This window comes from Rana temporaria, chromosome 9 (genome assembly GCF_905171775.1).
Source record: "Rana temporaria chromosome 9, aRanTem1.1, whole genome shotgun sequence".
NCBI lineage: Eukaryota > Metazoa > Chordata > Amphibia > Anura > Ranidae > Rana > Rana temporaria.
The window spans coordinates 31,032,186-31,059,529 of record NC_053497.1 but is presented as its reverse complement, the minus strand read 5'-3'; the positions used below and the strand labels follow the sequence as shown (position 1 = coordinate 31,059,529).

Below are 27,344 nucleotides of genomic sequence, written 5' to 3'. Positions count from 1 at the left end.
ATGTTCCCGCACGCTGTTTAACCCATGCGGCGGCTTTCGATGCGGCGGCGCGATGCGGCGGGGGGGGGGGGGGGAAGTATTCTATTTAGGTATTGGGGGTATTTGCGCGAGTACGAGTACTCCCACAAATACTCGGTATCGGTCCCGATACCGATACTGGTATCGGTATCTGGACAACCCTAGTATACAGTACTGGCAAACTTCATATGATTGAAGGAAGGATGAATGGAAAAATGTACCAAGACATTCTTGATAAAAATCTGCTGCCATCTACTAGGATGATGAAGATGAAAGGAGGAAGGACATTTCAGTAAGGCAATGATCCCAAATACAAAAAAGCCAAGGAAACTCTCAATTGGTTTCAAGAGAAAATAAAGCTGCTAGAATGGCCCAGCCAATCACCTGACTTGAATCCAATAGAAAATCTATGGAAAGAACTAAAGATCAGAGTCCATAGAAGAGGCCCACGGAACCTTCAAGATTTGAAGACGGTTTGTGTGGAAAAATAGGCCAAAATCACACCCGAGCAATGCATGCGACTCGTTTCTCCATACAGGAGGTGTCTTGAAGCCAACAAAGGATTTTGTACCAAGTATTAAATACATTTCAGGTACCTGCACTCCATCCCGAAACATCCCTGGTAGCAGCTGGTGGGGAAGAAGAGGAGGGAAGCTGGCATTGCTGTGGGGGGGCCCGGGCAGTAGGGGGAATCTGTGTCACATGGGTTGATTAGGGTGTAACCAGTCATACCCTGTACACCTCGTGTGCACCCCTCTGAACCCAAGACAAGGCTTGGAGAAATGATGAATGTTCTTCAATATTACAGAACAAGTACAGTTGATTGTGACCAACCACCACTTGCTTTACCATGACCTGGATATACAAGAACCTTCACAGATATCTACAAATAATAGCGGGCGCTTCAGTAATTAAAAGCTCAACTTACCCCCTCTAGTCTAGCCCCAAGGCGCCCGATCCTTCACCCCGGTGTCATGCTGGTCGGTGTAAATAAACGGATTGGATCATTTATAGACACCCATATCTACCGCATGTATATGTACACATTCAGCAACAATCAAAGGTTATACATTTTCCTTTCTGGCAGATACTTTAAGGCTTCATTTCCATGGATGTTTTTACAGCCACTTTTTTTAGCCTTTTTTACAGCTTAAAAACGCCTGTCCATGTTTATTTTTAAAAAATGTTTTTTTTTTTTTTGAGCTGGAGCTCAAAAACGCTGCGGTAGCGGTTTTTAGCGTTTTTGCGCATTTAACGTCTGGCGTTTTTACAGCTCTAAGGCTGGAGCTTCAGAACGCACTGGTCCTGTTTTTTTTTTGCAGCTTAAAAACGGCTCAGCCATCTACAGCTCAAAAACGTCATGGTGGGCATGAGGCCATAGACTAACATGGAGAGCTGTTTTTAAGCTGCAAAAAAAGCTCAGAAAAGTGGCTCTAAAAACGTCCATGGAAATGAAGCCTACACACGGTCGGACAAAACCGATGAGAATGGTCCGACGGACCGTTTTCATCGGTTCACCGCTGAAGTGGCCTGATGTGCGTACACACCATCGTTCCAAAAACCGATTGGGTCAGAACGCGGTGACGTCAAACACACGACGTGCTGAATAAAACAAAGTTCAATGCTTCCAAGCATGCGTCGACTTGATTCTGAGCATGCGCGGGTTTTGAACCGATGCTTTCTGTACAAACCATCGGTTTGGACCGATCGGGCAGTGGTCCATCAGTTCGATTTAGAAGCATGTTTTAAAATTTTGGACCGAAGGAAAACAGACCGATGGGCTATACACACAGTCGGTTTGGACCGATGAAACTGAACCTCGGTCCATTCTCATCGGTTTTGTCCGACCGTGTGTACGGGGCCTAAGGGTTACATGAAAAAAAAAAAAAAAACACCTTTGGTCATTTATGAAAAGACATCTGCAGTTTTAAAAGTCTAAGAATACGGATCACACAGAGAAAAGCTTCGGTAAATGCTATTAGGGCCCAGCATGGTGTACGCCTGTCCATCTGGTGTTTGCTAAAAATACATTTAATCTCGGGTATAAACGCAAAATGTGGATACAGAGTACGGTTTATTTTGCACGAATATGTTTGTTTTTACACACAGTCTATTACAGTGCGCACGCTTCTTCCTGGTATTGGGCCTTTTCAATGCTTTCGCCATTTGCGGTGTGCTTAGAGATGGGGGATGGATCTGGTGAAATAAGCGACCAATCTGATCTGAGGTCCTAAATGGAAAACTTTTGTGGCATTACTTTAAAGGCAAAATTTCGGGCAAAAAACATTTATTATAAAAATTATAATTATATATATATATATATTACATATATACACACATACATACATACATATATATATATATATAATATCTTGCAGAGGGGCTGTGTCCACATTGCAAGGGTTAATAGTAGGGACGCACTGATACAATTTTTTTTTACGGGTACCAATACTTTTTCTTTTTAATACTTGCTGATACCAATTACCGATACCTACCGCAACCACTTTATTCAGGGTTGCCAACCGCCAGTAAGTTTACTGACAGTTTGTAAAAATCTCTTTTTTTTACAACTGTCAGTAACTATCAGAGGCTGCTAATTTCATGCTGTGTTGACTTTTGAAGTGTAAATCAAGCAAAATTACTTTGTTCTAGGTATTGTCAGTGTTTGCATATCACGATTATACTGTTCAAATATTCAATGTGTTAGTTTTCAATAGGAGTTCTGTAATTTCTCAGGTTGCCAGTAAAAGAAAAAAAAAAAAAAGAAAAATGTGCTCCGCCAATAAATTCATGTTTTGTCAGTAAAAAATGCTACGAGAGGTTGGCAACCCTGACTTTATTTACACTTTAGCTGTGAGCAATGGTACAAATCATTAAAAAGTTATTTACAAATAAAAAAAATATATATTTTTTTAAATTATTATTTTATATTCTTTTTTACGCTTTTTTCAATGTGAAATGTGTAAATGTATGTTAAAGGTGTAATATATAAAGCGTAAAAAATATTACACCATGGGCCAGATTCAGATAGGAGATACGACGGCGTATCTCCTGATACACCGTCGTATCTCTAAGGCCGGCCGGTCGTATCTATGCGCCCGATTCATAGAATCAGTTACGCATAGATATCCCTAAGATCCGACAGGTGTAAGTGACTTACACCGTCGGATCTTAGGCTGCAATTCCAGGCCGGCCACTAGGTGGCGCTTCCGTGTCTTTTTTTACGCACCGAATATGCAAATGAGCATTTACACCGATTCAGAAACGAACGGCCGCTTTTTCTTTTATGTCGTTTGCGTTCGGCTTTTTCCAGCGGAAAGTTACCCCTGCTATAGTAGGGGTAAGTGCGCCGTATCCTATGTTAAGTATGGCCGTCGTTCCCGCGCCGAGTTTTGAATTTTTTACTTTGTTTGCGTAAGTCGTTCGCGAATACGGCCGGACTTTTGGGTGGAACTCCGCTTTAATGCAACTAAATGAACCGCACATGTCTACTTTGTTATTATGCATCCTACAGCTTCATTATTTCCCTATTATATTGCCACATACCCCAGTCCTCCCACATACAATAAATATTGGACTCACCGTGATGGTATCCTGATTCTCCCGCAGGACCTTCGTCAGCCTCATTATGTCCTCCTCTCTCGCTTTCATCTCTTCCTGTAAACGTTCAATTTCTGTATCTCTCTGGTGCTTGTGTTCAGCTAACTCCTCCCCTTCTTTCTGCAGAGAATGGCGACAATGTCAGTGCAAGGAAAATCAACATTCACACTCACCAACAGCCAGGGGCGGACTGACCATTTGGGCACTGCCCGAGGGCTCCATGCCACTAGGGGGCCCCCCCATCAGGGTTGCCAGCCTTAGTAAAACCAGGGACAGTATGTAAAAAATCTTTTTTTTTTTTTAAATCTCAAGATTATAGCTGCCCCGCCTCTCCAGTACCTTTTCAGTGTGCGTGTATGTATGTATGTATGTATGTATGTATGTATGTATATATAGCCAGATTCAGAGGGACTTACGACGGCGTATCGGTAGATACGCCGTCGTAAGTCCGAATGAGCGCCGTCGTATCTTTGCGGCCATTCTTTTAATGAGTTACGCCTCACTGTTGCCAACATACGACCGACGTAAGTCTCCTACGCCGTTGTATCTTGGCTGCATATTTATGCTGGCCGCTAGGGGCGTTTACGTTGATTTACGCGTCGAATATGTAAATGAGCAAGATACGCCGATTCACGAACGTTCGTACGCCCGTCGCAGTAAGCTACGCCGTTTACATAAGACATACGCCGGCGTAAAGATAAAACACCTCTCTAGGTGGCGCAGCCCATGCAAAGTATGGATGTCGGAACTGCCGTCAGATTTTACGTCGTTTACGTAAGTCGTACGTGAATGGGGCTGTGTGTAAGTTAGGTTCACGTCGTACGCATTGAGCCGTCGTATTGTAGGGAGTATTTGCGACGTGATTCTGAGCGCGCGCATGCGCCGTACCAACGGCCATTCATTTACATGGGGTCACGGTTACTTTACATGTAACACGCCCACTACCTGCCTAATTTAAAATTAGGCGGGCTTACGCCGGCCCATTTTCGCTACGCCGACGTAACTTAGGGAGCAAGTGCTTTGTGAATACTGGCCTTGCCTCACTATGTTACGTTGGCGTAGTGCAAATGGGATGCGCTACGCCGGGCAAAAGATGCGCCCAGGTACGTGAATCTAGCCCATAGTGCGTATACTGTATGTGTATTCTGTGTGTATGTATATATATATATATATATATATATATATATATATATATATATATATATATATATATATATATATATATATATATATATATATATATATATATATATATATATACACATATACATACATACATACACACACACACACACACGTGTATATATACACACACACACACATACACACATATATAGTGCGCGTGTGTCTACTGTATGTGTGTATACTGTGTGGCCCCATAATCTCCTATTGCCTGGGCCCCATAATCTCCTATTGCCCGGGGGGCCCCATGAGTTGTCAGTCTGCCCCTGCCAACAGCATAATATCTGCATAAGTACCTAAATGTGTCTTGGTTCCACCCTCCTGTTCTCCCCTGCACAACAGCAGACCGATAGAGGATGGGGCCTTACTAGGAGCCAATCAGGCTTTGCTGCACAGGTAAAAGGAACGCCGATGTACTTTCATTATTGTCCAATCAGCAGGCTGGGGGCAGAGAGGTGACTGAACTGCACTTTGGTTTGGTGGCACAGAGGTGGCAGATGTGGCACTGCTCAATAGAAAAAACTCACTGTTTGGGTCACAAATCACTCTCTTCTCCTCTCACGCTGGATCGGTGTGAGAGGAGAGTGATGAACTTGCAATGACCCTGCTGTCTGTTTGTTTACATTTGTGATCGCTCCGTCAATGGACGGAGCGTTCACGTGGTAATCGACCGCTGTCATTTGCCGTTTACCGAGATCCGTGTTGCTACGGGTCCAATGGACCTGGCGCGCACGGATGTTCCCGTGTGCGCGCGTCAGGGCGCGCGTGGGAACGATTCTCTGGGAGGACGTTAATTAACGGCCTCCCAGAGTTAAGCAACTGCCCTGTAGACGTACTTTTGCTATAGGGCGGTTGTAAAGTGGTTAAAATGAATGGTCTGGAAAAGGTTCTCTTTGAGCGTTATGCCTCAATCTTCCTCCAGTCAATGCATTAGAGGCACAAGCTTTACAAAATAATCACAAATGGAGTCACATGGGGGGAGATTTACTAAAACTGGAGCACTCAGAATCTGGTGCAGCTGTGCATGGTAGCCAATCAGCTTCTAACTTCAGAATGTTCAATGAAGCTTTGACAATAAAACCTGGAAGCGGATTGGTTTCTATGCAGAGCTGCACCAGATTTTGCACCCTCTAGTTTTAGTAAATCTCGCCCATGGTGTCATCATGACGTCACTGAAGGTCACCTTTATCTGCTCTTCCCTCACTCTCAGCTTCTCCACAAAATCTGTGATGAGGTCCACGTTCTGATCACAGGCCACCGGCAGTGTCAACAGCAAGGTCAGACAGTCCTGAAGGCAAAAATGTACTTAATATTGTTTGTTTAGACATTTCCCAAAGCCCTCTAGCCACCAACCACTCATACCTACCTCCAAGAGTTCTTCTTTAAACTTCAGAGTTCTGACGAGTTCCCGCACCAAATCCTGATGTTCCGATAAGTAGTCCTAAAAAGGGCAAAAAAAAAAAAAGATATGGTTTTAGAACTGTAAAAAAATATGAATTACCTAGTGCCTTGTCAGGAAATATATCTGTGAACATCCCTGCCTCCTTGGCTGTGAATGTTCACAGATTCTCCCCGCAGGGATGTAGTCCCAAGGGAGGGGGCCAGCACGCTGACTATCCCCCAGCCAGAACGGCTCGGATGATGGGGGCAAGCTTACTGAGGAAAACAGGAAGTGAGAAATTCAAAGGGAAATCAAAGGAAAAGGTAAGGGAACCAACAATGCACTAGCTTAACCACTTGATCACCGGGCCTATTTTGGCACTTCTCTCCTTAATGTAAAAATCACAATTTTTTTGCTAGAAAATTAATCAGAACCCCCAAACATTATATATATTTTTTTAGCAGACACCCTAGGGAATAAAATGGCGGTCATTGCAACTTTTTTTTCTCGCACGATATTTGCGCAATCATTTTTCAAACGTCTTTTTTTTTTTTTTTAGGGAAATAAACAGTTTCATTAATTAAAAAAAACAACAAAACAGTAAAGTTAGCCCAATTTTTTTGTATAATGTGAAAGACGATGTTACGCCGAGTAAATAGAAACCCAACATGTCATGCTTTAAAATTGCGCACACTCACGGAATGGCGCCAAACTTCGGTACTTAAAAATCTCCATAGGCGACGCTTTAATTTGTTTTACAGGTTACTATTTTCGAGTTACAGAGGAGGTCTAGTGCTAGAATTGTTGCACACGCTCTAACGCACACGATGATACCTCACATGTGGGGTTTGAACGGTGTTTATATATGTGGGCGGGACTTACATGCGTGTTCGCTTCTGTGCGCGAACTACTGGGACAGGGGCGTTTAAAAAAATATATATTTTTTTTTTATTTTACTTCATTTTTTTTTTTTTTACACTTTTTTTTACATTTTTTTTTTTTTTTTTATCACTTTTATTCCTATTACAAGGAGTGTAAACATCCCTTGTAATAGGAATCACTGCGACAGGTCCTCTTTATGGAGAGATGCGGGGTCAATAAGACCCCACATCTCTCCTACAGGCTTACACGCATGAAATCGGTGAAAACAAATTCACCGATCACATGCCGACAGCCGCGATTGCGGCTCTGTTTACTTCCGGGTACCGGGCGTGACGTCATAACATCGCGCCGGGGCCTCCGACGGTCATAGAGATGACTGGTGACCATCTGGTCAATATTCCAGTTCTTCTTGTTCCATTATCCATAATATAAAATAAACATCCAGCAGGGCCGGAGCTTTTCATAAAAGGATCAGCAGATGCAGAAACCCAGGAACTCAGCACAGAGATCATTGCAAACACTGGCCCGGATTCAAAGAGATTTGCGCATTATTTACGGAGGCGCAGGGCAACGATTTTGCCCTGTGCCCCCGCAAATTTGCTCTGCTGCCCTTGATTCACGGAGCAGAAGCTCCGTGAATTGTGCGGGCGCGCCGGCAAAATTGCCCGGCGCTAGAGCACGCAATTTAAAATGATCCCGTAGGGGGCGGGAATCATTTAAATTAGGCGTGCTCCCGCGCCGAGCGTAGAGCACATGCTCCGTCGGGAAACTTTCCCGACGTGCATTGCGGCAAATGACGTCGCAAGGACGTCATTTGCTTCCAAGTGAACGTGAATGGCGTCCAGCGCCATTCACGAATCACTTACGCAAACGACGTGAAATTCAAATTTCGCGACGCGGGAACAACGGGTATACTTTAGCATTGGCTGCCCCTACTATTAGAAGGGGTAGCCTTACGCTAAACACGCCGTACGGAAACAACGTAACTTGCGCACACAGGGCTACACAGGCGCAATTGCTTCTTGAATCTGGGCCACTGTTCAGTTTTGGAAAGGCCGATACTTTAAATCACAGCCAAGACTGACCATGTCGGCTCAGATAGCCCCAGACAGGTCCCGTTATCTTCCAACTGCTACTATGTCAAAGTTTTATGGAACATTTTTTAAGCAGTTTGACATCCATTAGTGAGAGATTACTCACCTAGGCACACCAACCTGTAAAACGAATGACTGGCGACACTAAACATTCATTTTAAAGAGCAAGTGTTACGATTAGTAAAAAAACATCCTGAAAAATTAGATTGTAGGTGTTCCGCCTGTTATTATTTATTTTAGAGGTATCATCACATAAACTCAAGTTACATCAGTGCTCAGTGGCGGCTGGTGCTCAACATTTTGGGGGGGGGGCGCAAACGAAAAAAATAAATTGCAGCTTCACTGTGCCCATCAAATGCAGCCACTGTGCCATTAATTATCACCACTGTGCCATGCCATCAAATGCAGTCACTGTGCGATGCCATCAAACACAGCCACTGTGCCATGCCATCAAATGCAGCCACTGTGCCCATCAATTGTCACCACTGTGCCATTCCATCAAACGCAGCCACTGTGCCCATCAATTGTCACCACTGTGCCATGCCATCAAATGCAGCCACTGTGCTATGCCATCAAACACAGCCACTGTGCCATCAATTGTCACCACTGTGCCATGCCATCAAATGCAGTCACTGTGCCATGCCATCAAACGCAGCCACTGTGCCATGCCATCAAATGCAGCCACTGTGCCCATCAATTGTCACCACTGTGCGATTCCATCAAACGCAGCCACTGTGCCCATCAATTGTCACCACTGTGCCATGCCATCAAATGCAGCCACTGTGCCCATCAATTGTCACCACTGTGCCATTCCATCAAACGCAGCCACTGTGCCCATCAATTGTCACCACTGTGCCATGCCATCAAATGCAGCCACTGTGCTATGCCATCAAACACAGCCACTGTGCCATCAATTCGCACCACTGTGCCATGCCATCAAACGCAGTCACTGTGCCATGCCATCAAAAGCAGCCACTGTGCCATGCCATCAAAAGCAGCCACTGTACCATGCCATTGAACGCAGCCACTGTGCCCATCAATTGTCACCACTGTGCCAGGCCATCAAACGCAGCCACTGTGCCCATCAATTGTCGCCACTGTGCCCATTGACGCCACTGTGCCCATTGTCTGCAGAGGCGCATTGCCAGCGGTATTACCGCGGTGTCCCATTGTGTTTAATGGGAAGGAGCGGTGAAGGAGTGGTATACATACCGCTCCTCTCACCGCTCCAAAGATGCCGCTTGCAGGAGATTTTTTTTTCTCCCGCCAGCTCATCGCCTCAGTGTGAAAGCCCTCAGGCTTTCACACTGAGGATGCTGGGGCAGGATTATTTCAGGCGTTGTTTATGCGATATTTTTAGCGCTAAAACGCCTGAAATATGCCTCAGTGTGAAAGGGGCCTAAGGGTTTCCCTTCGTCATCCAGCTTCTGACGTCCTGCTAAAGTTTCATGGACATCCATAGGCTCTGTGCTTTTGGGCGATGGTGGTTATTCCAGGAATAATATTTAATTTTTTTTTTTTTAAATTTGGCCCAACCTTAAAGCGATAATAAAGTAAAATAAAGTTCTTTGGCCTGGTGCCAGTTCCTTGTGTACATCCTCTGCATGGGACTGGTCAGGAACACAAACCAACCCGGCTGCACTGGAAAGTCCCAGTAGCACTTTCGTAAAAAAAATAAAAATAATAATAATAATAATAATAATAATAATAATAATAATAATTATATCACACAAGAGAGGGCACACCAGCTTAGTGCATTAACACTCGCCCGTCTCCACCCATCGGCATGTTCCTGCTTAGCACGGCAGCAAAACTGATTGGCTCCCTGTGCTGATTCTCACTCTTCCTGTCTGGGCTCTGCTGTACACGGACTTTCATAGACTGATAGCTCAATTCTACAGTTTAAAGGGGTTGTAAAGGTTTGTTTTTTTATTTTCTAAATAGGTTCCTTTAAGCTAGTGCATTGTTGGTTCACTTACCTTTTCCTTCCATTTCCCTTCTAAATGTTTTTTTTCTTTGTCTGAATTTCTCACTTCCTGTTCCTCCATCATCTTGCCAATCTGAGCCAATCTGGCTGGGGGTTAGTCAGCATGTTCACAGCGTCTCCCGCAGGGATGTAGTCCCAAGGGAGGGGGAGAGCACACTGACTAACCCCCAGCCAGAACAGCTCGGATGATGGGGGCAAGCTTACTGAGGAGGAGGAGGAACAGGAAGTGAGAAATTCAGACAAAGAAAAAAAAAACATTTAGAAGGGAAATAGAAGGAAAAGGTAAGTGAACCAACAATGCACTAGCTTAACCACTTAACCCCCTGACCATATTGCTGCCCAAAGACCAGAGCACTTTTTGCGATTTGGCACTGCGTCGCTTTAACAGACAATTGCGCGGTCGTGCGACGTGGCTCCCAAACAAAATTGGCGTCCTTTTTTTCCCACAAATAGAGCTTTCTTTTGGTGGTATTTGATCACCTCTGCGGTTTTTATTTTTTGCGCTATAAACAAAAATAGAGCAACAATTTTGAAAAAAAATAATATTTTTTACTTTTTGCTGTAATAAATATAAATATATAAAACTATATCAAAAAACATTTTTTTTTCCCTCAGGTTTAGGACGATACGTATTCTTCTACCTATTTTTCGTTAAAAAAAAAAAAAAAATCGCAATAAGCGTTTGATTGGTTTGCGCAAAAGTTATAGCGTTTACAAAATAGGGGGTATTTTTATGGCATTTTTTATTAATATTTTTTTTTTTACTAGTAATGGCGGCGATCAGCGATTTTTTTTCCGGTACTGCGACATTATGGCGGACACTTCGGACACTTTTGACACATTTTTGGGACCATTGGCATTTTTATAGCGATCAGTGCTATAAAAATGCATTGGATTACTATAAAAATGTCACTGGCAGTAAAGGGGTTAACACTAGGGGGCAGGGAAGGGGTTAAGTATGTTCCCTGGGTGTGTTCTAACTGTGGGGGGGGGTGGCCTCACTAGGGGAAACACTGATCCTCGGTTCATACATTGTATGAACAGAGGATCAGCATTTCCCTCCCTGACAGGACCGGGAGCTGTGTGTTTACACACACAGCTCCCGGTCCCCGCTCTATAAGGAGCAATCGCGGGTGCCCGACGGCGATCGCGCCCGCCGGGCACGGGACTCGGGGGCACGCGCCCCTAGTATCCTGCGAGAGAGCCGACGTAGAGCTACGGGCTCTCGCGCAGGGGAGCCAACCTGCTGCCGTAAAACAACGGCGGCAGGTCGGCAAGTAGTTAAAGGAACCAATTTAGAAAATTAAAAAACGAACATTTACAACCCCTTTTATTCCAGATCCCACCACGTGGTAATCACATATTTATCGCGTACCATGTATGTGATTCAGCACTAAAATATAGCAGCACTGTCCTCCGATTCGGTTACTTCGTGCTCCGTTCACAAAAACGCTGTACGAACTTTACATGTTATTGCTTTGTTCAATAAAGCAGTGCAGAGCCCCAGGCTGTACAAGTCAAATGTTAATATTCATTGGCATGTGATGCATAAACACATCTGTGTCCCAAGAGGAACACCCATCCACTTATATAAAACTCATCTTTCAGGTATGTCCACATTTCATTACACCTGCAAGGTTCATGAGTCACGGTGTACGACACCATTGTGGGACTAGATCAGTGAGGGAAGGCAACCAACTTGTTAATGATACAGACAGTAAATATGTATAATGATAAAATGTGCAGAAAACTAGAAAGCAATTAAGCAAAATGAATTTAATTGTAGCATTCAGGGTGTGCACATCATCTCCTTACACAGATACAGAAAGAAAAAACATTATTAACATTAGTAGACTCTTTGCAGTAACTTGGCATTACCTGGTGACTGGAAAGTGTTCCGCCATTTTGAGCAGCCTTTAGCTGAGTCTGAAGCCAACTCAAGGTGTCCCGGATACGATGGAAACCGGAGACTTGTGTTCGGCACGCCTGAAAGAGAAAGTCAGGGTCAGTCCACCCAAAGCCAATATTTCCTATACAGTACATTGGTTATCTGGATATGCAGTTCAGTTTTGGGCCCCAGTTCGCAAAAAGGATATCAGGGAACTGGAGAAAGTGCAGAGAAGGGCAACCAAACTGATGAGAGGAATGGAGGAGCTCAGCTATGAGGAAAGATTAGAGGAACTGAATTTAAAGCGGAGTTCCGGCCACAAATTCACTTTTTATATATAAATACCCCTGTAATACACAAGCTTAATGTATTCTAGTAAAGTTAGTCTGTAAACTAAGGTCCGTTTTGTTAGGTTGTTACAGCATTTAGACACTTTATAAAATAGAAATTGACTGGGGCCATCTTAAGTGTGGGCATCATGAAGCCAGACTGTATGACTTCCTGGATTTCAGCCTTGCAGATCTTGCACATGCTCAGTGCTGCACAAGCAATGTAATAGTTTTCAGATCAGGTTTCAGCACCTGTGCTGTCCAAGTCACATGATTCTTCGAGACTGGGGAGTGCACAGACTCCTGGAAAGTTACACCCACTACATTCCCAGGAGTCTGTGCGGTGTAGGTTAGGAAGCTTAAGCACCTAGGTGCAGGAAGTGGGAAGATTAACTATTCTGCCTAGCAACAACACTTTGAAGGCATCTAAAAAAAAAAAAAAAAATTCTTAAAGGACTAATGACATTTTTTTAAAACTACTGATGTAATGTTATATTTATGGGTGGAACTCCACTTTAAGAAGGAGAATAAGGGGGGATATGATCAACATGTACAAATATATAAGGGGTCCATATAATGAACTTGGTGTTGAGTTATTCACTTTACGGTCAACACAAAGGAAAAGGATGCACTATGGGCCAGATCCACAAAGAACTTACGGCGGCGTATCTATTTATACGCCGTGTAAGTTCTGCGATGCACCGTCGTGTCTTTGTTTTGTATCCACAAAACAAGATACGACTGAATGTGGGCTAGATCCGACTGGCGTACGTCTTAGTACGCCGTCGGATCTAAGGTGCATATTGACGCTGGCCGCTAGGTGGCGCTTCCATTGATTTCCGCGTAGAGTATGCAAATTAGCTAGATAAGCCGATTCTTAAACGTACGTCCGCCCGGCGCATTTTTTTACATAAGGCTTTTTTCGGCGTAACGTTACCCCTGCCTCTATGAGGTGTACGCAATGTTAGGTATGGACGTCGGGACAGCGTCAAATTTTCCGTCGTTTGCGGAAATCGTTCGCGAATAGGGCTTTGCGTAAGTTACGTTCACGTCGAAAGCATTGACTATTTGCGACGTGATTTCGCGCATGCGCACTGGGATACGTCCACGGACGGCGCATGCGCCGTTCATAAAAATCGTCAATGATGTGGGGTCAAACCAGATTACCATACAACACGCCCACTCCAAGCCTACTTTGAATTACGCGGGCTTAAGCCGGCAAGATTTACGTTACGCCGGCCCGCATATGGGAGCAAATTCTTTGAGGATACCCTAGGAGCCACTCTGATTTACGGCGGCGTAGCGCATATTACTTTTGCCCCCAGCCACATCCCCTCGGTGAGGGAAGTTAAGCGTTGGGGCTTCAGTGCCCGGTTCCCTACTGTGCATGTGCGAGTCGTGCCGTTCATTTTCACTGGTCTCCGCTGTGTTCGGGGAACTGTGCGTTTCCCAGAACACAGCTGGGGGCGGGATTCTGCGGGTATCTCTCCCCGGAAGTGGATGCATACCTGCATTATACAGGTATCTGCACCCCCCCCCCCCCTAAAAAGTGCCAATTGTGGCACCGGAGGGGGAGGGGCAGGAATCCAACGAACGGAAGTTCCACTTTAGGGTGGAACTTCGCTTTAACCATTTCGCACCAAGGCCAATTCTGACACTTCGCTCCTACATGTAAAAATCATTAAAAAAAAATTGATAGAAAAATTACATAGAACCTCCAAACACTATGGCCCGGATTCACAGAGAACGAGCGCACATTACGCCGCCATAGCGCAAACCAATGTACGCCACGCCGACGCAGAGAGGCAAGCATGGAATTCAGGAAGCCAGTGCTCCAAACGCTGCGTCGGCGTGGCGTAGGTTTCGAAGGCGCAGGCCGGCGTAGGTGGAAGTGGGCTTGCCCCATGTAAATGAGGCGTGACCCCATGCAAATGATGGTTTGAGAGCCAGACAAGTACGTTAAACGAACTGCGCATGCGCCGTGTCATGGACGCATCCCCGTGCGCATGCTCATAATCACGTCGGAACAACTACCTAAGATACGCCGGATCACTGCCTACGCCATGAAAGTAATCTACGCCCATCCAGACACACGTCCAACGTAAACTACTCCGGCTTGTGTTCCCTGATGCAGACCTTTACATGTCTGCTGCTGAGTTACACCTCCTTTATGGGGCTTAACTTTACGCCGGACATAGAACTTACGCGCACCTCTCGTAGCCTGCGTCAGTCGCGCGCAGGTTCGTGAATCGCCGTATTTTCTTCATTTGCATATTTGAATGGCTAATCAATGGCAGTACCAGCATGCGTCCGGCGTAAATGTGCGCCCACCCTACACCGGTGTAGCCAAGTTACGTCGGTGGGGATTAAGCCTGTTTTTAGGCGTATCTTACTTTTTGGGTCCGGCGCACAGATACAACGGCGCATATTTGCACTTACGCGGCGTATCTTGAGATACGTCGGCGAAATGTGCTTTGTGAATCCGGGCTAATATATGTTTTTTTTTAGCAGAGACCCTAGGAGAATACAATGGCGGTCATTGCAGCTTTTTATCTCGCTCGGTATTTGCGCACCAATTTTTCAAACATGTTCTTTTTTTGGGGGAAAAAAAAAAGTTTCACGATTAAAAAAAAACATTTCTTTGCATAATGTGAAAGATGAAGTTACGCCAAGTAAATAGATACCCAACATGTCACGCTTCAAAATTGCACACACTCATGGAATGGCGCCAAACTTCGGTACTTAACCACTTAACCCCCGGACCATATTGCTGGTCAAAGACCAGAGTACTTTTTGCGATTCGGCACTGCGTCGCTTTAACTGACAATTGCACGGTCGTGCGACGTGGCTCCCAAACAAAATTGGCGTCCTTTTTTTCCCACAAATAGAGCTTTCTTTTGGTGGTATTTGATCACCTCTGCGGTTTTTAGTTTTTGCGCTATAAAACAAAAATAGAGCAACAATTTTGAAAAAAATAAAAATCAATATTTCTAACTTTTTGCTATATTTTGCTATATTTATATCCCCCAAAAAATATATTAAAAAAATTTTTTGCCCTCAGTTTAGGCCGTTACATATTCTTCTACATATTTTTGATAAAATAAATTAAAAATCGCAATAAACGTTTACCGATTGGTTTGTGCTATAAACAAAAATAGAGCGACAATTTCGAAAAAAAAATAATATTTTTTTGCTGTAATAAATATCCCCCAAAAATATATAAAAAAACTATTTTTTTCTCAGTTTAGGCCGATACGTATTCTTCTACATATTTTTCGTAAAAAAAAAAAAAAAATCGCAATAAGCGTTTATTGATTGGTTTGCGCAAAAGTTATAGTGTTTACAAAATAGGGGGTATTTTTATGGCATTTTTATTAATATTTTTTTTTTTTACTAGTAATGGTGGCGATCAGCGATTTTTTTTAATACTGCGACATTATGGCGGACACTTCTGACACATTTTTGGGACCTTTGGCATTTCTATAGCGATCAGTGCTATAAAAATGCATTGGATTACTATAAATGCCACTGGCAGGGAAGGGGTTAACACTAGGGGGCAGGGAAGGGGTCAAGTATGTCCCTGGGTGTGTTCTAACTGTGGGGGGGGGTGGCCTCACTAGGGGAATGAACAGAAGATCAGCATTCCCCCCCCCCCCTGACAGGAAAGGGGGTTGCCATCCGGGCCCCTTACAGGTGTACGTGTATGCCCTGCATGATGTATCCAAATAACAGAAAGTCCAATGGCACCGGTTCCAGGGACAAAGCCCATCCATCAAGCACACGGCTATGCGCTGCGTTTTATTATTTGCTAAAGCCATTCTTAAGGATTAAGCAAATCCCAGAAGTGTAGTTTAACACATGCCATAATCTTCTCATGGCACAGAGACGCTCCTCAGAGTACAGGGAAGTGCATTAAACAAGCTGCCTCCATCCGCTCAGATAATATCTCGGGGTGTTACAGAGCCCTTGGGCATCGAAACGCAAACCATAAATACATGGTTTACGCAGAAAATGTTAACTCTACTACAAATGACTAGTAATGTAGACAGATACCCTAAACTGTGTCAACGATACTCCATTACCGTATATACTCGAGTATAAGCCGAGTTTTATCAGCACATTTTTGTGTGCTGAAAATGCCCCCCTCGGCTTATACTCGAGTCACCTTTTTGCTTGGCACACATGTAGCCCCACTCTTTCTCTACAAGTGTGCAAAGTTTGTTGTCCAGGGGACCTAAGGCCGGGGAGCACAGATTTTTCAAAGCCGGGCACCCCTTCCATAGACTCTCATGTTAAACGGTAATTTTTCCTGTGAATTTGGGGACCCAGTACTGGCTGGTCGTAGGCACCCTGGACCCGGAACTTGGCACACATGTAGCCCCATTACTCCTCTACAAGTGTGCAAAGTTTGGTGAACCTACGGCTGAGGAGCACCGATTTTTCAAAGCCGGGCACACCTTCCATAGACTCCCATGTTAACCACTTCCATACTGGGCACTTACGCACCTTCCTGCCCAAGCCAATTTTCAGCTTTCAGCACTGTCGCACTTTGAATGACAATTGCGCGGTCGTGCTACACTGTACACAAACAATTTTTTTATCATTTTGTTCCCACAAATAGAGCTTTCTTTTGGTGGTATTTGATCATCTCTGCGGTTTTTATTTTTTGCGCTATAAACAAAAGAAGAGCGACAATTTTAAAGAAAATGCAATATTTTTTACTTTTTTATTTAATAAATATCACAATTTAAAAAAAAAAAAAAAATCCCTCAGTTTAGGCCGATACATATTCTTCTACATATTTTTGGTTAAAAAAATAAATCGCAATAATCATATATTGATTGGTTTGCGCAAAAGTTATAGTGTCTACAAAATAGGTAATAGATTTATGGCATTTTTATTTTATTATTTTTTTTACTAGTATTGGCGGCGATTTGCGATTTTTTTGCTGTCACCGTGACATTGCGGCGAACACATCGGACACTTTTGACACGTTTTTGGGACCATTCACATTTATACAGCGATTAATGCTATAAATATGCATTGATTACTGTGCAAATGTGACTGGCAGGGAAGGGGTTAACCACTAGGGGGGGAGGAACGGGTTAATATGTTCCCTAAGATGTGTTCTAACTGTAGGGGGAGGGGACTCTCAAGGGGAGGAGACCGATGTGTGTTCCTCTGTACTGGGAACACACATTGGTCTCCTCACCGCTGACAGGAGGTGGATCTGTGTGTTTACGCACACAGATCCACACTCCTGCCGTGATTACCGACAATCGCGGGCACCCGCGTCGGGTCACGAGCGTCGCCGCGCGCGCCCTAGATCGCCGGAAACGCAGGACGTCATATGACGTCCACCCGGATCGAGGAGGGGTTCCTGCCGCCGTCATTTTACAATGACGCGGTAGGGATGTGGTTAAACGTCAGTCTAGTCATGGGCACAGTGAGGCATGCAGATGGACACCCTAGGCTTATGCCGCGTACACATGATCATTTTTCAGCATGAAAAAAACTTTGTTTTTAAAAAACGTCATTTAAAATGATCGTGTGTGGGCTGCACATCGTTTTTCATGTTCTGAAAAACGACAATTTTTTTTTTTCGAACATGCTGCATTTATTAACGTCGTTTTAAACAATGTCGTTTTTCGGGTTGTAAAAAATGATCGTGTGTGGGCTAAAACGACGTTAAAAACCCGCGCATGCTCAGAAGCAAGTTATGAGACAGGAGCGCTCATTCTGGTAAAACTACCGTTCATAATAGAGTAAGCACATTCATCACGCTGTAACAGACAAAAAAAGCGCAAATCGTCTTTTACTAACACGGAATCAGCTAAAGCAGCCCCAAGGCGAAAGGAACTTCCCCTTTAGAGTGCCGACGTACGTTACCGCGCTTTGCTAGATAATTTTTAAAAACTATGGTGTGTGGGCAACGTCGTTTTAATAATAAAGTTGGGAAAACTTTGTTTTTTTTAGACATGCTGAAAAATGATCGTGTGTACGTCGCATTTTTTACTCGAGTCAATAAGCTTTCCCAGTTTTTTGTGGTAAAATTAGGTGCCTCGACTTATATTCGGGTCAGCTTATACTTGAGTATATACGGTAAATTTTTTTACAGCAAGGGTCAGAAACCATTTCCACATTGCGCATCAGTTTACAAGCATTAGACAATCAGCGTGACTGTGAAAAATAGCGCACTGTCACCGAATAGTTATACTGCTAATAGCAAGTTAAACTCATTAATTATTACTATATTAACAGCTTCAGTGCGATCCCTGGCCCGTCTTTCACAGCTTAGCTGTGCTCTGCCTGGCTTGTAGGATGTTAAGTAAAGCTGCGCACGTTTCTAAATTATCTGTTGTAATTTGGCTTTGAGACGCACTTAAAGGGACACTAAAGGTTCCCGTTTTTTTTTTTTTTTTTTTTAAATAAATAACAAACATCATACTTACCTCCACTGTGCAGCTCATTTTGCCGATCCTGCTCTTCTGGGGTCCCTCGGTGGCTGTCTTGGCTCCTCCCTGCATAAGCCAACCCCCTTCACGGGGGGGCAGCTATAGCCGTCGACTGTATCACTCGGCCCCGCCCCCGGTGCGCCATTGATTTGATTGACAGCAGTGAGAGCCAATAGCTGCGCTGCCATCAATCAACCAATGAATGAACCGAGAAGCCTGGCGCGTTCACGGTGCGGAACTTTCGAAGGGTCAGGTAAGTAAACAGGGGGCTGCTAATCCTCGGATGTTTTCAAACCTTAAAAGGGGTAGTAAAGGTAATTTTTTTTTTCCCTATATAGCTTCCTTTACCTTAGTGCAGTCCTCCTTCACTTACTTCATCCTTCCATTTTGCTTTTAAATGTCCTTATTTCTTCTGAGGAATCCTCACTTCCTGTTCTTCTGTCTGTAACTCCACACAGTAATGCAAGGCTTTCTCCCTGGTGTGGAGTGTCGTGCTCGCCCCCTTCTTTGAGGGGGCGAGCAGGAGAGTCAGGACGCCCACTAACACACAGCTCCTTTCTCTATCTGCGACGTAGAGAGCACGACACTCCACACCAGGGAAAAAGCCTCACATTACTGTGTGGAGTTACAGACAGAAGAACAGGAAGTGAGGATTTCTCAGAAGAAATAAGGACATTTAAAAGCAAAATGGAAGGATGAGGTAAGTGAAGGAGGACTGCACCAAGGTAAAGGAAGCTATTTAGGAAAAAATAAATAAAAATTGTACCTTTACAACCCCTTTAATGCATAGAATGCATTAAGGTGAAAAAACATGTCTGGAGGCATGCGGTCTTGGTTTGCTGGCTGATCTCCATAACTTTGCCTATAGGGGCCCGGGGGCGTATGCAGAGATCCTGGGGGCCGACGTGGGGGTATGGACTGCTGCTAGGCGACGCCATTTGCGACCGAATCAATGGTCCCCTGCACATCCACTGTGGGGGAACCCCGCATTGCCGTACCATCCCGGACCCTCAGGTGTGGGCCCGATATGGCATCACAACTTTGAACCAGGTTCCCCCCGGGGTGAGTTTATCTCTCTCGGAATTAATGCTCACACACCACCTGCCCCAATGGATGTGGTTTAGATATCTGCAACTTAAAAATGCGGCTAGGGCACAGTTTCCTCAACAGTCCCTCCTCCAAGGTGACCCCATAGAGGAGGTTCTGGCGCCGGGAGACCTTGCGAAACCTCTCTCTACCCTGTACAGTGCACTCCTCCCCCAAGATGGAGAGACTGTGGGATGCTTGGCATAGAGACATACCATCACTGGACAGAGAGGGTTGGGAAGACTGACTTGATTACGGCCCCAAGCTGGTCATTGCATCCAAGGACAAACTCATACAGGTTAAAGGGGTTGTAAAGGAAAACATTTTTTTCATAATAAGCATCCTTTACCTGCAGACATTCCTCTTTTCACTTCCTCATTGTTAGTTTTTTGCTCAGAAGTTTCTCTATTTCTTCTCTGTTCTGTTCACTTCCTGCTTGTCTGATTGTTACTGACCACCGTGATGGGAGGCTTTACTGTGGTGGTCAGTGACGTGCTCGCCCCCTCCTAGGAACTACATCTGTGTGGCAGGACGCTCTCTACGCGTTAGAGACTTCAAGGAGGTGTGAATTACTGGGCGTGCTGCAATGCATACTGGGAAATGTAGTTCTTACATGAACGAGCGCCGCAAACCAGGAAGTGAATGAGAGAACAAAAAATAGAATGCCGGAGGTGATATAGATGAAGGAATTTAATAGGTATTTACTCCTTTTTTAACAGAATCGTTACACTATTCTGTCGGTCTACCTTGCAGACATTAATTTTAGGCAAAACATTTTTTTCCTTTACAACTCCTTTAAGTTGCTCCATAGAATCTACTACACTTCCTGGTTGGCACCGGCCCAATTAGGGCTAGGTGCCACGGACTGAGTGACAGGCAGGACAGCCAGGAAGGGGTTAATCGAGCCTCACTCCCCCCCCCCCCCCTTTCTCTCAAGGGGGATGGAGGCTTACTATAGGGCAGCAAGAACCAATGGAGTAGGAGTAGGGGAGGGGGGAGTACTTGGAGGGGACAGAGGCTACAAAGCAGGGATGCTCCCCCCTCCCCACTTCCTCTTACCGTGCAGCGCCAGCAGAGCAGCTCCAGGCTGATCATGGCTGAGGATTTGATGGCTCTGATCCGGGAGAGGGCGCGGTCCGATGGCAGCTTCCTAGCCCGTGTTGCTGCCGATTTGGGGGTGCCGGGACCGCCCCCCTCGCCGTGCTCCGCTATCGCCGATCAGGTAAGGGGTCGGCTGGCCCCTCGCAGGGCCATCCGTCCGCCCGTTAGGCTTAGTCCTAGTCCCCCCAGGGTTTCACGGCGTCGGGGAGGCTCCACAGCAGCTGTGGCTGTGAGGGGGGGAGGAAGGGGCGGGGCCGCCGCCCGAGCGCGCGTTGGCGCCGTAGCCCCGCCCCCTTCCTCTGTTGAAGCTCCACGAGGCGCTTCTTCACTCCCCTGCCGACCTGCATTAACCCCCTGGGTCTCTCCCTCCCTATTCTCTGAGGCCATGGGCAATACCAATGCCCCGAGTGGATCCAGCTCCTCAGCTAGTGAGGAGGCTGGCCTAGTTAGAGAGCTAAATGATGTAAGAGATGCTGCTGCTGCTTCCATGCCTTCTGGTGATGTGGATATTGTGCCCCCCCCTGGCCAGGCTGCTCACAGCGATCCCCTTGCATCCATAATTGTGGATGCAGGGGAGAATTTAATTAACCCTTCCTCTGCCCCCCAAATCATTCCCACTGATGTCTGCCCCCGCACCGCTAGTCACAGGCGCAACCGCTCCCGCAGACGGGAGATGAGGTCCTACTCCAGATCCTCCTCCCGTAGTTCGGGGAGGTACTACAGATACGGCCGTAGCCGTCGCCATAGGTCCCCCAGGCGCCATAGTAGTTACAGGCGCTCTATGTCCTCCCGCTGGGGGTCGCCATCCTCCTCTGCCAGCCGATCCAGGAGCCCCAGCGGCTCGGAGGGCCGTCATAGATCCAGGCAGGGGTCCTCGAGGCGCTCTAGGCAGCCTTCTCGCGTGGGCATATTGTCCGGCGCGCCCACATCCTCCGTTGCTCCCTTGGCTGTGCCCGTTCCAGTGGCTCCCTCTCCTGTAGCTGCGATGCTTCCGCCTGCTCCGGCGTCCGCCTCCGCGATGTCATCTGTGGTCTCTCCAGAGGTGCCTCCTCCTTCGTCTTCTGCCGTGGTTGGTGAGTTTGATTACGCAGGGGCCTGGGGTGCTGGGGGTGGGTCGCAGGTTTTGGTACCGGCCCTGAAGGCACTGTTGGCGCAGCTGGAGTCCGGTTCCCAGGGGGCGGTCTCGCCTCTTTCGAACAAGCGGGCTCCGTCTCCGCCAAGAGCCAGTGTGCATAAGGAGTCCTTTTTCTGCGGGATTAGCCCGTTGGGCTCGCATGTTAGCGATGACATTAAGCTAAAAATATGGGATAACAAATACGTGGATATCTGGTCCCTGGTGTCGGCGGACCAGCACACTATTGACAAGGAGCGCAAGTTTTTTACGGACAGGTCAGTCGAGCGTAGGCCCCGCGTTGCTAGAACGATCGGTAACTGGCTTCAGGCTTTTGCGGTACTAGGTGGTATAATGGGAGAAAAACACCCTGAACGCTGTTCGGAGCTCTTCATCTATCTGGATTCGGTCTACAACGCGTATAAATCTCATGGCGGCAGCGCTTGGTGGAGATATGATGAGGAGTTCCGACGGCGTTTAGCGTTGCAGCCCGAGGTGGGATGGGGCTGTAAAGCGACGGATGTCTGGCTGCGACTCATGATGGCGCAAAGGCAGACTCCCTTTCTCGGGGGGGCCGCTGCTTCCTCACCAGGTCAACAGAGCGCAGCGGCCGCAAAAAGACCGGGAACTTGCTGGCTCTTCAACGAGGGCCACTGCAAGTTCTTTGGGTTATGCAAGTTTAAGCACGAATGCTCTTCTTGCGGTGGCGCCCATGGGGCAGTCCGCTGCCCCCGCGGCGCAAAACCGGTTCAGAGGGCCGCAGGGCCTGCTGAAGGGAAAGACGCCGGTGAGCGTGGACGAGATGTTGCCCTGGCTAGAGCGTTACCCCAATAGGTCAGCGGCGGAGCAGTTGCGCATAGGTTTCTTGTATGGTTTTCTTATCCCCTTTGTTCCTTCAGCTTCTCCTCAACTGGCTCACAATTTGCAATCGGCTGCACTCTATCCGGATGCCCTACGGGACAAGGTTAGTAAAGAAGTCAATCTGGGTCGCATTGAGGGTCCCTTCTTCATCCCCCCGTTTTCCAATTTGAGGATTTCCCCTTTGGGGGTTGTCCCCAAAAAGGACAGTGGTAAGTTTCGCCTGATTCACCATCTGTCTTATCCGAAGGGCTCATCGGTCAACGACGGTATCTCTAAGGAGGAGGCGTCGGTTTCCTATGTGTCTTTTGACAGGGCAGTAATGTTGGTCCGACGGGCCGGTCGGGGTGCCCTTATGGCTAAGACGGATATCGAATCCGCCTTCAGGTTGTTGCCTGTGCACCCGGATTGCTACCATCTTCTGGGTTGCTGTGTGGATGGCCTGTTTTACTACGATACCTGTTTGCCGATGGGGTGCTCCATATCGTGCCACTATTTTGAAATGTTCAGTTCCTTTTTAGAGTGGGTGGTCCGGTGTGACACTGGCTGTCGATCTATCATTCATTATTTGGATGATTTTCTGATCGTGGCCTCGGGTGGGTCTTTTCACTGTCAACACTTGTTGGATTCTTTTTGTGCCCTGATGAGCAGGTTTGGTGTTCCGCTTTCCGCTGAAAAGACGGAGGGTCCGACTACCAGGCTGTCCTTCCTGGGCATTGAAATTGATTCCCTTGAGATGGTTTTTCGGTTACCGGCGGGCAAGCTCGAGAAACTATTGGGCTTGATTGACGGTTTTTGCGAAGTTCGGAAGGTCACTCTGCGTCAGTTGCAGTCGCTCTTGGGTCTCTTGGTTTTCGCCTGTCGCATTATGCCGATGGGTCGGGTTTTTTCACGGCGGCTATCGCTGGCTACCAAGGGGGCCAAGAGGCCGGAACATCGGATACGACTAACTTCGTGCCTAAAGGCGGACCTTTTAGTCTGGCGTGAATTCTTGCGCCGCTACAACGGTCGCACGTGTTTTTTGTCGGACGAGGTGGGCAGTCAGGAGTTGTCCCTTTTCACCGATGCAGCTGGATCGGTGGGTTACGGGGCAATTCTCGGGAACGATTGGAGCGCGGAAACTTGGCCACAAGAGTGGCAGGATAAGGGGTTATGTCGCAACCTGACTCTCCTTGAGCTTTTTCCCATTGTGGTGGCGGTCGAACTTTGGGGAGACAAGCTCAGGGACAGGAAGATTTGTTTTTGGACTGATAATAGCAGTGTGGTTCATTGCATTAATGGTTTGTCCTCCTCCTCCCTTCCGGTCCTTGCCCTACTCCGTCACCTGGTTCTCAGGTGCCTGGAGTTTAATATATGGTTTAGATCTCGTCACGTTCCTGGTGTCGACAATGTGATCGCTGATTTATTGTCTCGTTTCCGTTTCCAGGAGTTTCGCACGCTGTGCCCGGGGGCGGCTCAGGAGGGCCTGCCCTGCCCGCAGTTCCTTTGGACCCTGGCGTTGTAAATCTATTGCCGCTCATCTCCTCCTCTGTGTCTCCGGCCACCTGGGCCAATCATGGTAAGGCGTGGGAGGCCTGGTTGGGAGTGGCGGGTAGTAGGAACATAGCTTCCAGCGGGAGTGTCCGCTTTCAAGTCACGTTTGACTACCTATTGGGCTTAGAGCATTCCGGCTGTTCCGCTGCGGTGGCGCAACGCCGTCTGGGAGGTGTTGGTTTTCACCTGAAGTTGCATGGCTGGCAGGATTGCACAAAACATTTTGGCATTTTGCAGGCTTTAAAGGGTTGGCGTAAGGTGCATACCAAGAAGGACAGCAGGCGTCCGATTTCTTTTACTTTGTTAGACTCCTTGGTCGGGGTCACGGGGGGGGTTTGCTCTTCTCCATACGAGGGGCTTCTTTTTTCCGTGGCTTTTTGCCTGGCGTTTTTCGGCGCATTAAGGGTAAGTGAGCTGGTGCCGGCCTCTGCCAAGGGGTCGGGGGGTCTTTTCCGGGAGGACGTTTTACTGGCCAACGGGGTGGTTCAAGTCCGGATTAGAAAGTCCAAGACAGATCAGTTTAGCGAGGGTTGCTGGCTGCGCCTGGGGGCGGTGGGAGGTACCCTTTGTCCGGTTGCCATGGTGACAGAGTTCCTGAAGGTGAGTCCAGTTGGGGAAAAATTTCTAGTACATGCTTCTGGGGCCCCCCTTACGCGGTACCAGTTTAGTTCGGTGTTTAAGAGCTGTCTAGCGGCTGCGGGGGTTTCGGCCGCTGATTTTGGCACGCATTCATTTAGAATCGGTGCGGCTACGGAAGCAGCGAGGGCCGGGCTCTCGGTGGGTGAAATTCAGAGGATTGGTCGGTGGAAGTCGGGGTGCTATGCGGGTTATGTTCGCCCTGAATTGTTACTTTAATGTTTTCTCCTTCTTAGGTCCTCGCCCTCCAGTTGTGCACATTGTTGGGCACTCTTACATTCATCGTGCCGCGCAGAGGGCCATTTGCCGGCCGGGTGGTAGATCTCTGGGATTTCCGGTGGAGGTGCATTGGCGAGGTATTGGGGGTCTCCCTTGGTCCCGGATCCTTATGGAGGCTTTTCAGATTGCCGGTGCGTCTCGGACGCCGGTGGTGCTGGTGATTCATGCCGGTGGGAACGACATACGTTCCCTACGGGTTCCGGAAATAATTGTGCTCATGCGCATGGATCTGGAGAGAATGGTTTTCCTTTTTTCAGAACTTTTGATCGTTTGGTCTGAGATCGTCCCTCGGGTCACTTGGCAGGAGGACAGGGATGCTGCTGGCATAGAGAGGGCCCGTAGGACCATAAATTCCCGTATGTCCCGTTATGTCAGGGCCAGGTCTGGGGTAGTTGTCCGACATAGGCAGTTGGAAGGGGACAACAGACGGCTTATGAGCCAAGACGGTGTTCACCTTAATGACATCGGGCTGGATATATTTTTATCTGGCCTGCAGGATGGCATTGAGCAGGCCCTTTATATTCTGGGTGGGGGTCGGAGCTCAGTTTGAGGGGCTGAGCTCCTCCTGTGGCGGTACAGGAGAGTAATTATGGAAAGGAGGGGTGGAAGGCTTTTATGCCCGTCGGCTTAGGCCGGCGGCTGGCTGGTGCTTCCCCCCCTAGTAATCAACCATGTGAAGGTTAATAAAGGTTAACAAGTTACGTTATGTTTAACAAAATAAAGCTGTGGCCGACCCCCACGTCCATTCAAGGTTAAGAAGTTGTCTGTGTCGTCATTTAAGGTACGAGGGAGTGAGACGAACAAAGGGTTACGGGTTGGGGTGTTCAATTAGTCTGGTTGGCACCGGCCCAATTAGGGCTAGGTGCCACGGACTGAGTGACAGGCAGGACAGCCAGGAAGGGGTTAATCGAGCCTCACTCCCCCCCCCCCCCCTTTCTCTCAAGGGGGATGGAGGCTTACTATAGGGCAGCAAGAACCAATGGAGTAGGAGTAGGGGAGGGGGGAGTACTTGGAGGGGACAGAGGCTACAAAGCAGGGATGCTCCCCCCTCCCCACTTCCTCTTACCGTGCAGCGCCAGCAGAGCAGCTCCCCGCCCTCCCGCCCCTTACTGTCTGGAATTGTCTGCAATTTTACTTACGTTTGTTCTTAATAAAAAAAAAAAAAAATAAATAAATAATAATAAATAAATAATAATGATAAAAAAAAAAAAAAAAAAAAAAAATTATGAGATAAGCGGACGGACACGTTGGACTGTTTTGCTGTAATTTCATGTTTACGGGGATATGTCGTTGGCCTTGCAGGCCCTGTGTTATTTATTTGCTTTTATGTGCGAGTGGTTATATTGTCTATTTAAGTCACAGCTGGCGGTACAGGAGAGTAATTATGGAAAGGAGGGGTGGAAGGCTTTTATGCCCGTCGGCTTAGGCCGGCGGCTGGCTGGTGCTTCCCCCCCTAGTAATCAACCATGTGAAGGTTAATAAAGGTTAACAAGTTACGTTATGTTTAACAAAATAAAGCTGTGGCCGACCCCCACGTCCATTCAAGGTTAAGAAGTTGTCTGTGTCGTCATTTAAGGTACGAGGGAGTGAGACGAACAAAGGGTTACGGGTTGGGGTGTTCAATTAGTCCAAAAACTCCATTGCATATTTCCAAACAGAGACCCCATATGCCCTAAATGTAAAACTCAAGTCAATACCTTCCTCCACATGTTTTGGGACTGCCCCGTCATAGCGACCTATTGGTCAGAGGTGTTCAGTGAAATCAATACAAGGCCACAATTGTCCCTCCAGGTTCTACCTGAATTGGCCCTGCTAGGGGTTCACGAGGATGCACAACGCTCACCATTTGAAATGACTGATCTATTATTTATTTTATGCCAAGAAAGAGATTCTCCTACCTTCCCTTATTCTCCCATATCAGTGC

At 46.9% G+C, this 27,344-nt stretch overlaps 1 protein-coding gene across 1 annotated transcript in view; it reads right to left on the bottom strand.

The window, feature by feature from the left end:
- LOC120913248 overlaps positions 1–27,344 on the bottom strand; it is a 67,769-nt gene that overhangs the window by 22,463 nt on the left and 17,962 nt on the right. The window contains exons 3-6 of the mRNA XM_040323067.1: positions 12,023–12,130; positions 6,167–6,241; positions 5,984–6,088; positions 3,601–3,738 (exon numbers count right to left, since the gene is read on the bottom strand). Of these exons, the coding sequence (XP_040179001.1) occupies positions 3,601–3,738; positions 5,984–6,088; positions 6,167–6,241; positions 12,023–12,130 (426 nt within the window). The remainder of the gene's footprint in view (positions 1–3,600; positions 3,739–5,983; positions 6,089–6,166; positions 6,242–12,022; positions 12,131–27,344) is intronic.